The 11,268-nt window shown below is 33.1% G+C and overlaps 1 protein-coding gene across 1 annotated transcript; it reads left to right on the top strand.

The window, feature by feature from the left end:
* The first annotated feature begins 9,599 nt into the window (after positions 1 to 9,599).
* LOC111891175 (extracellular ribonuclease LE) lies at positions 9,600 to 10,889 on the top strand. Its single transcript, XM_023887252.3, has 4 exons — positions 9,600 to 9,758; positions 9,836 to 9,991; positions 10,258 to 10,456; positions 10,548 to 10,889. The coding sequence occupies exons 1-4, from the start codon at positions 9,648 to 9,650 to the stop codon at positions 10,769 to 10,771; spliced, it is 690 nt and encodes a 229-aa protein (XP_023743020.1). The 5' UTR covers positions 9,600 to 9,647; the 3' UTR covers positions 10,772 to 10,889.
* Positions 10,890 to 11,268: the final 379 nt, after the last annotated feature.

Below are 11,268 nucleotides of genomic sequence, written 5' to 3'. Positions count from 1 at the left end.
GGCTTGAGTGGGTCCGGTTGCTTATCGGTTGGATCTTCCAGTAAAGCTTAGCCAGATCCACAACACTTTCCATGTGTCTCAGTTGAGGAAGTGTTTGGTGGATGAGTCAGCAGTTGTTCCCCTAGAGGATATTCAGGTTGATAGCAGCCTGAATTATATTGAGAGGTCGGTCGCGATTCTGGACCGGAAGACAGAGACCTTGAGGAACAAGGCAATTCAGTTAGTGAAGGTGCATTGGCAGCACCGGAAGGGGTCTGAGTGGATGTGGGAGGCTGAGGAAGAAATGAGAGAGCACTACCCGGAGTTATTTGCAGATTCAGCCGTAGCAGACTTCGAGGACGAAGTCTGAGACAAGTGGGGGAGAATTGTAACGCCCCATTTCTGGTATGTTGCTTCCGTGGTATTTATCTTGAAGTTTCCGAGAGGGACTCGGCGAGTCTATGTCCCTACTCGTCGAGTAGGGGCGAGTTTTTGAGCACGTGTTAGTAGGCGACTCGGCGAGTCCATATTCGGGACTCGGTGAGTCTGCCTGCCAGGTAGAAACCCTAAATCCCCGGGTTTGCACCCTATTTAAACCACCTTATGAGCCCCCAAACTCGTCCCCTTCACCCTCAGAGCATCATTTAGCAAACCCTAATCGTTTCCTTGAGTAATTGAGTAATTCTTGTGTGAATCTTGAAGTTTTGAAGAGAAGAAGGAGGCTAGATCCAAAGGAGAAGAAGAAGATCCAAGGTCTTGCACCCATTTCAGAGTTTATTGAGGTATTAACCGAATTCCTTCTGCTTTTATGATTGATTTCTCTTTAACAAGCATATTTAGCCTCTTTTAGCCATTTCTTAGCTTGTTCTTGGTAGAGAGATCACATTAGGTTGATTAGCCTTCGGATCTAGCCATGTTTCAGTTCCAAAATCGTAGATCTATCACCTTTATGGAGCCATTTTGCATGATAACCCTAGATCTACTCTTCTAAGTGCCTTTTTAGCCTTTATCTCCTTTTTCATGTGTATGTACACGTAAAGTTGGAAACTTTACGTGGTAAATCAGCCTTAGGAACTCAGATCTATAATTTGTATGCGGTGGTGTTGAGCATAATCGAGTTTTTAGGATCTGCATGCATGTGACTCGGCAAGTCGTTCTTCGGACTCGGCAAGTCCGGTCGCGAGTCCCCGATCTTTACCCTTTGAGTGATTCCGAGTGGAGGCCAGTGAGCAGTAGGATGGACTCAGTGAGTCGGAGGGTAGACTCAGTAATGGTGGGACTCGACGAGTTGTTCATACAACTCGGCGAGTCCAAGGCAATCTTCTTAGCTCAAGAACAACTCGTCGAGTTGTTCATATGACTCGGCGAGTCGGATGCAGATTGTCTGAGTTCTTGGATCGAGAGGGTACTCATCGAGTCGATGCCATACTCGACGAGTAGCCACGAGTAGGGTTGAGAAATGAGACTACAGACTCGGCGAGTTGGCGGCCCAACTCGGCGAGTCAGGTCAACTGTGGGTTGACTTTGACCGGGAGAGTTGACTTTGACCAAGGGTAAAAGAGTCATTTTACCCCAGTGCAGTGATTAGCATTTGATTGAGTGTGTTTATGGATTTGTAGCCGGGGAGATACCGGAGCAGCAGCAGTTAGCTTCCAGAGCCATACACGCAGCAGCCAGTTCACGAGGTGAGTTTCTTTTCAGTAGGAACAGGTCTACGGCCACAATGACGGCCCGCTTAGTTAGTAGTAGTTCTGGACTTTAGTCCGATGTAGTAGTTAGAGAGAGTGCTTGATGTCTTTGTGATTCCAGCATGTTTGTGATATGTGTTCCGGACTCTGTTCCGATGCAGTATGCAGTATATGTGTTTATATAGTTGATATGTGTTATGCTATGTCATGATCAGTCAGTTCCGGACTTCGGTCCGATGCAGGGGACAAGGTCCCAGTCAGTTCCGGACTTCGGTCCGATGCAGTCAGTTCCGGACTTCGGTCCGATGCAGCTAGTTCCGGACTTCGGTCCGATGCAGTGGGCAAGGCCCGGTATGTGCTTTATATGTATTATATGGTATGTGGTAGTTTGGGGGAGCTCACTGAGCTTCGTGCTTACAGTTTCAGTTTTGGTTTCAGGTACTTACGCAAGCAAAGGGAAGAGCTCGGGATGATGGCATCTCAGACACCACAACTTCAGTTTTTGTCCTGGGAGTTGATTCAGTTTCTTGATATGTTTTGGATACAGTTGTGATACAGTTTTCTTGCTCTCAGTATTTTATCATGGTTTTTGAAACACGCAACGTATGATTTTGTTATGTGATACTTGGTTTCATGTTTTGTTATGATAAAAATTGAAAATTTTGGGTCGTATTTTGGGACCTTTCACATCCAACAACTGTGACTCGCCGAGTCCAGGATATGGACTCGCCGAGTCGACAACTTAAACGTGTCCCGGGTCCCGCATCTACTCGGCGAGTCGGACCTGTGACTCGTCGAGTCCAAGGCTAAAAGAAGAGAAATACTCAAATAAGATTTACGTACCAGGAACCAGGTGCTACACCGTTTTGTGGACTCGGCTCGCCGCCTCCTTCTGTTCACTGCTTCTTCTTTAAATCATTTACTTCCACTTGCTGTAACATCATCGTTTCATCTAGGTATAGTGTTTAACTATTTTCTTTTATTCGTTGAATCAAATTGTCAAAAAAAAATCCAGGCTCCTGGTAATTTGAAGAACACCAAGATGCCTTGTACTGGTACAAAGATTGTGGATATATGTAATCCAATCAGGCAATCATCGATACAGATACCACGTCCTTTCTCAAGGACAACTAGGGTGATGCTTTCATCTATTGGTTGTATAGGATGTGTGGGATTTCAGATTTTCATGTTGCTAGCTTGGAATTTTTGTTTGGTGTACCACATGTTCGATGAAATGCTTAAGAGAACAACATTGGATTCAACCTAAAGACAATGAATCCAATTTCAAGTCTTGACTTGAGATATATCCACATGATGAAAACTGGAAAGGTAAATATGGTGTATTGTGTTCAAACCTTTCCCCAACTCAACACTTCCTACCTACTACCCTTCTCTGTTGATTTCTTTTATAATCTGTTGATTGCAGCTCACATTAGGGGTTTTCATTCAAATTAGTTTTCCAAATATCATCTTGCTGTTATTGAGATTGAGTTTTTGTTTAATGGGTTTCGTTTTAGAGTCAACTCAGGGGCTATTGGTGGCAATCAATTATATGGGGGTATTACTGCATCATCACTGTAATGGAAGTGTCAGAAGGTCGTACTTAACAGGTAAAACGACTAGAACACTCACTAAAATCATTTAGTTGACCAGTTGATATGATAATTAAAAGAATAAGTGGATTTTGTTATACCTTGTAGATTAATAGATGCCAAGCATGTTGGAAGAAAACCCAAAATGATGCTGACTGTTTGCACACAAAGTGGTATGTATAATATCCTCTGCTTCTTTCTCCCCTCTCTGTTTAAGACATAGTGCATTTGCTAAAAGTTTTCTTGTTAATGTACAAAGAGGTAATATTATAATATGCAAATAAAAACTTTCAGGTATCGGTATAAATGGATTGGATCGAGTTTAGATTGGTAATTTCCTCAATGACATCGGTGATTCAATAGCCTAGCAACTAAGCATCTGTGGTAATAATTTGTAAATAAAGTGTAATTTTTATCTTCAGAATTAATATGAAACATTCAATTATCTATTAAAAACTTAATGACTTGGCGAATTAAAGTTTATATTCTTGTAGGAATATGCCTATAGTTGGCTTCATAGCAGATTAGTTTTCAATTTGCTTTAGAAAATTTCAAAACTTTTTCGACTTTAGCTTCATTCCATTGGTATGTACAATGGGGTTATGAAATAGTGCTTACAATAGTTTCTTTGAACCATCAGATTTTATTCAATTATCACGAGTGACAAGACTCGCAACAAGAATCAACCATTTTTCAAGAGAAATTAGACATTATCACTTAATGAAATAAAGGGTTAAAACAAAATTGTTCATAGAAAGACAGAATGTTTGTTGGAGGATCTAGATTCTAGAACTTGACACGATAGAAAAAAAAGGTTTCCATTTCTTTAATTTGTATCTACTCCTATAATTTCTTCTCAATAAATTCAAGTTTAATTAGAATACAAGTGGACGAAGAGGGTTAATGTTAATGATCTGATCCAACTGATATGTTTTCTCATACGACATTCTTTTATGTTTTGAGAGGAAAAGAAATGAGTTATATTATGCTTTTACTCGGTTTTTAGTTTTTTAAACAGAGTGTTAGTTTATCAAATAATTTGGAACCGATGACTAAACTAAACTGAAGATGATTTTATTTTAAAAGTTCCAATGGTTTTCTTGATTCTAAAAGGTTTGCGCACACTCTTCATCATTATGTGCATACTAAAAATCTAAGAAATATTTGAAGTAAATACTATATTCATCAACAAACACCTGTTGCTTAGCTTAGCTACAGGAGGCAAAATGGGTAGGATGGACAGATCGGATAACAGGTCCAGGCTCACAACGATTTACTTTGTCGGGATTGATCCGTAATTGGTGAATTGCCCAAACAATGTCGGTTTTGAATTTAGACTCTTATGTTACCCGTAGTGGTGAGAACTTCTTTTCTCCAAAAGTCTCAATAGGTTAATATTCATGAGTTTCATATATAAAACCCTTTATGTAAGTCCTGATTTGAAGCTCATAAAATAATTAAACTGAAACTAAACTAAATTCTCAAGAAATTTAAAATCAGAAGATACTAAAAAGCTATGCATGAATTAGCCCTTTGGATGTTGATTTCTAGAAGTTCTCTATGTAGGTTTGAGATTAATGGACAATGAATGGAAGTTTCAATGGAAGACGTAATTCCATCCTCCCCAAAACTTGGATGAATGGTGAGTTTTTCTTCTCAATTTTTACTTGTTTTTTCTTTTATGCCTTCACTTTTCTTATGTATGTGTTCTAGATATGGCTGTGGAAACTTATGGAATATGATTTAGAGATTTTAGGAGACATATATTTTTATTTATAGTCTAATAAATCAATGTTAGTCTATAAATAAACAGAAAATTACTTTTAAAAAAAGAGGGTAAACAGAACACCTGATGGTCGTTTTATGGTATCTTGAAACAAAACTAATATTGCATTGTGGTTAAATATAAGAAATATCAATTATATTGAGGTTAAATAGAAGAAATATCAATGCATGTTAATTGCTATGATTTTTTTATAACATTTTATTTTCATTTATTCAATAAAAAAAGAAGAGAAACAAAGGCTCTAGGTTGGTTAATTGTTTTTAATTAGTTGAAAGTTTTTTCTTTCTTGATGTTTGGACGCTATTGTACTTCATCTAGCTCCCACCTCATAATATCAATGAATCAAAGTCAGATTCTGCCACTCATTTGATTTGATGGTTATTGAGTGTAACTAACAATCATTGAAGTTCTAGAAAACCACTTTCTCAAGCTTCCTGTTTGATTGTGTTGTATAGGGACACCAAGAGCTTGATCTTGCCAGCTTCTCTAAGTTTTTTTTATGAAAAATCGACCTACAATCTACTTTTATTATGAGGTTTGGATACTTAAATTATTACTTTCTTATCATATATTCATGTTTACTTTCTTGTTAATTTGCATATTTAAATTATTACTATCTTATCATATATTCATGTTTACTTTCTTGTTAATTTGTCTGCGTATATGAGAATTTACTAATTGTATAAACCAACTTACTCATACTCTTAAGAGAATCAACATGCACATAAAAAAATGTAACCAACTATTCTTATAAGAAATAGATAATAATTTTTTTAATAAAATTGCTTTTACTTTTAGTTTGTAACAGAAAACAAATTTCGTTGTATATGTATGTGTGGTAAGTCTATTATTACATATATAATTTACATTATTTTTTATAGAGAAACAAAAGTTGTAGAAACAAAAACTGTTTATTATTTGGTCAAAGTCATACTCAAACAAATAGGAAACATAGATCAAACACTTACAACTTGCTAAAAAATTGATCATCTTACCAACAGAAAATAAAAAATATAGAATGGATTAAAATAATATACTTTCAACGTTTGTCCTATTTCAAATTTCAATAATATACTTTCAATCCTCTTTTTTAAAATACAATGATTTAGTAAGAAAATAAATTGAAAGTAACGAAAAAATAGGATTTTGTAATAAACAAATAAATGTAAGTATGTTGTCATTTTTGCATTTAACTTATTTTGGTTCAACATTGTGTAGGACTTGCATTAGTGATAACAGAATACACATGAGATGTCATCACACTGCATCAGTCAATAGGTGAATCAACAGTCGAACTTACCTAACCTGTGATGACGGCTTTCAAGGGTTATCAAAATGTAAATAAATCAAGATTACAGGTTTTAAGAAATAAACATACAACACCTATACAAGCTGTAAACAAGAAAAATCAAATGAATTTTTAATGTCGAAAGAAAATAAAATGGTCTATTATCAAGGATGAGTTTCGAGTCTTCTAGATGAACATTGTATGGGTATACAATAGTTGTAAAGATTAATTCCACTACAGGTCTATAAAAACAAGCTTTGTTATTTTGTATTCATATATGAAACAAATAACAATGTACTTAAGTTATATCTTTTTTCACATTAAAACAATGTACTTTTAAAGTACAATGCTATATTGCCCATATTTTCAGCAAGAAAGTAGTTGTATTTTCTGTCAAACAACTGTATTTTACCTAAAATCATTTAAAAATAGCTTAATGATCAATTCACTAGGGCCGTGATTATCACGGCCCAAAAATGTTTCCTAGTATATATATATATATATATATATATATATATATATATATATATATATATATATATATATATATATATATATATATATATATACAAATTGACATTTGACAAATTGAAGAAAAAGAATGACCTTTGACAAAATTATTTTTATTTATTAGAGAAGATTGTAATGATTTGGAATCATATTAAAATCTACTAAAATTATATTATTTAATTTTTTTTGAACTGACAAATAGATAGAGGGTAACCCGACCCGATGGATCAGGAATGCCTGGCGGGCCACCACGAGGGGCACCATTCACCACCAAAGGGAACCAAGAATTGAACCCACGCCAATCCAGGAAAAATCCTCAAAATATGTTCAGCCAATAATCGAACTTTTAACCTCACCCACTGAGGCCTATAACCTAGGATGCATCACAACCAGGTAGGTTGGTTAATGGTTGTTGCTTGTAGTTTACGTGTTAATAAAATTAAATACATTTCTCGATTTAATGCTACTTTTAAGATTATGATTAATTAATTTATAAATTATTTATTTGACATTCTTTGTAATCCAACGTAATTTAATTTATAAGGTTATGTTATTTTTAAATATTATTATTGTCACTTAATTTAAAAACCATTTATTTGGAAAATTCTCAATTATTATAAAAATAGTTTTTGATATTTTTTTAGTTAATTTAACATGTTTATTTAGTTTTACATTTAAGATATTTAAACCTTTAGAAATAATAATTTTAACAATTAGTTTTTGAATATTTTGAAGTTTTTTTTTGTTTTTTTTTTTTTGATATTTTAATTTATATTTTGGAAACATGATATTTAAATTCTTATTTTAAACATATAATATTAATTATTTAAAAAATATACCATTAATATGATAATATTTCATATTTAGTAATATATTTAAATTAATAAAATAGATATATTAGAATGAAATATAAAAAGGTAGGAAGTTTCAAATAAATATAATGAAATGGAAAATATTTTTTTATAGTGTTATAGATACATTTTTTTGAACGGCGAACAAAAAAAAATTGGTTTTTAACACCAATAAACTATAAATCCTTTAGCAAAACATGAATTTTAAAAATTAATAATACATTAAACCTTAAAACATATACTAATATTTTAAAACCAACATTTTTTTATATGCTATCCGTCAAATCAATGAATCATCATTTTTACTTAGAACAAAGATATATATTAAACTTTGTGTTCCAATTATTGGTGTACCCATGAGATGCTTCCGCCGAGCATTTTAGTGGAATATCCCTTTCCATATCATCTTTCTTTCACACCCAGCTTTTATATGGTTTCCAAATCTTGATCGGGTTATGGTTTTTAAACATCCATAACATTGAATTTAAACGGAGTTTTAAATATCATTATTTACTTTATAAAAATATTAAATTTTAAGTAAAAATAATTGGGCAAGTCGTATAAAAATAATAGTCAGTTTACAAAAAAAAAAAAAAAAAAAAAAAAAACAACGATTTTTACACTATGTTTTTTTATTTCTCATTTAAGTCAACAATTTTACAATTTTGTTGCGAATTTAACTTATCAAACGATTTACTTCATATGTTTCATCTTTCATGTATTTCATTTGCTTACTACGCCAAAGCTATGTCGTTTCCACATATAATCATAATCGGCAAACATTTGAATCAAAATAAACAATTACATAGATATATACTTACTGATATTATTATTTTTTTTCTTCTCTCAGAGCATCATAATTTTTTGTAATGACTTCTTAAAGTCGTTCAAATGGTTTATCATCCGAGAGTAGTGTAAGCAAGACAAATAAGAGATGTTACTGTGGACGACCTTCACTTGTTTTGCTTACAAGACTCTTTGATGATAAGCCACATCACATTTCTACATAATCAACAAATGAAAAGTATGAAATATCGTAAGAAAACCGTTCCATTGGTTAAATTTGCAACAAAATTATAAATTTATTGACTTAATTAAAAAATAAATACACCATCAAAATCAAATTTTATATAAACTTATTGACTAATTTGCCCAAAATAATTGGATTGGTACCAATTATCAACCTAAATAGTAAATAGCTTTCAATGATCCGTGTCCCATGCAACTTAAAGCAAACTAAGAGTCAACAAATCCAATTATAAAATACTAATTGATTAATTTATGAGTTGGTTTGGAACTCTTTATCTCTTTTTGTTTATTTATGGGAAACACCATCACAAAATAACGAAAAAGAATATACGCATTTATGTCAATATTGTGTTTCAACCATTTTAATATATATATATATATATATATATATATATATATATATATATATATATATATATATATATATATATATATATATATATATATATATATATATATATATATATATATATATATATATATATATATAATAACTTTAGCTAGTATACAAAGAAAATGGGCATGTAAGAATTTTAATGAAAATAAGTTAGAAAAAAATAAATATGAAGTTTTGGAGATTTTTTGTTTGGTTTACTTCTTGAGTTTGATATAATTTTCAAACATGAGAAAAACTATTCGGACTATAATAGAATTTTTGTTAATTAATTATATTTTCATGTTTTATCCGCAACCATTAATTTTAAAACATCCAATATTTTTAGAGTTTATATCAAACTTATGAAAACTAAATGATTCATTTATTTTAGTAACAACAAACGCATTCATTATTTCTCAATCTCCCTCTCTCTAATAAAACAAACCACACGATATTCTCCATTTTGGGTTCATACCTTTTCATACACACAATCTCACCTATAAATACACACAAATAACACTCCCTCATAAACACACCCATCTGACGACATGAAGATGCAATCCATCAAAGTTTTGCTTTTGATCAAGCTCTTGACCCTGCATTCCCTACTTGTACTCTCCGCATCACAAGATTTTGATTTCTTCTACTTTGTTCAACAGGTATATACCCCATTTCAATTCCATTCCATTTTTGTCTTGATTCCCTTTACAATCATTTGAATTAAACGTTTTTTCAGTGGCCAGGATCATACTGTGACACGAAACAAGGTTGTTGCTACCCAAGCACCGGAAAACCGGAATCAGACTTCGGAATCCATGGACTTTGGCCTAATAGAAACGATGGCTCCTATCCCTCCAATTGCGACTCTAGCACCCCTTTCGATGCATCCAAGGTGGTTCTTTTACCAATTCTTTTGATCCCTAGTTTGGATCTGTTACACTCGACATGACAAAATTATAAATAAATATTTTATAATAAGAACGAGTAGGGTATTTAATTACGTTTTTTCCATTTGATTGGACGTGACTAAGTCTTTTCCATCTGATTGGATGTCACTAAAAAAATTGTAATTTTTGTTCTACTATTAACATGGCTAGTCCAAATACAAACACAGTACAACCTGTTCTGTAAAATCAATAAGATTTTTATAAATTACAGATTTCGGATCTTACAAACCAAATGCGGTCTGATTGGCCAACTCTATCGTGCCCAAGCAACAATGGGCTAACATTTTGGGGTCATGAGTGGGACAAACATGGGACTTGCTCGGAATCTGTACTCAACCAACATGCTTATTTTGCAACCGCACTAAGTCTCAAGAACGAAATTAATCTCCTCCAAGCTCTTGAAAGGGCAGGTATGAATCATTCATAAATCATAGTAAAGCAAACGTTTTTTTTTTTTTTTAACTTGAAATTTTGCATATTTTGTGTGATATTTTGATGTAGGAATTCAACCAAATGGGCAAAAGTATAGTATTAGTGACATAAAAAGCGCGATCAAAGGAGCGAGTGGTTACACTCCATGGATCGAGTGCAATAATGATTCTTCGGGTAACAGTCAATTGTACCAAATCTACTTGTGTGTGGATTCATCGGCTTCGGGATTCATTGAATGTCCAGTCTTTCCAAATGGAAGTTGCGGTTCCTCTATTGAGTTTCCTTCTTTCTAAATTAGATGTTCTCCTTTTCCAGATGTATGAATTGTCTATGTTTCTTTACCTTTGTGTTGAATTTGTATGTTTCATAATTTGTTTTTATCAATTTATGCAAGAATGACGAATTGTGCAACATAGTGTGTGTGGATGAGTAATATTTAGATTTGTGTTCAAATAACTACAATATACGGATATTCATATTCTATACATGCTAATGTAGGATATGGGTTGCAAAACCTACATTTTAATTGTTAAAGATGCTCCCAAAATTATGCATGCAATGGGATAGCTACCAAGTGACTATTCTAGGAACTGTGGATAGGGTGTTGCAAGCTCTTAAAGCTACATGGTATGTTTTTTGGGATATCTATTCCTAAGTTATGGAGTTCTATTAGGAGACTTTTTAATAGTCAGGGTTATTAAGAACGTTTTTCATCATCTCTTTCTTCCCGTTCTACACCAAAAGATCAAGTCATTGTAATCCTTCATGAACATTGAGATCAATATAGTGT

Source organism: Lactuca sativa, chromosome 8 (assembly GCF_002870075.4).
Source record: "Lactuca sativa cultivar Salinas chromosome 8, Lsat_Salinas_v11, whole genome shotgun sequence".
Taxonomy (NCBI): domain Eukaryota; kingdom Viridiplantae; phylum Streptophyta; class Magnoliopsida; order Asterales; family Asteraceae; genus Lactuca; species Lactuca sativa.
This window is presented reverse-complemented; position numbering and strand designations above follow the sequence as displayed.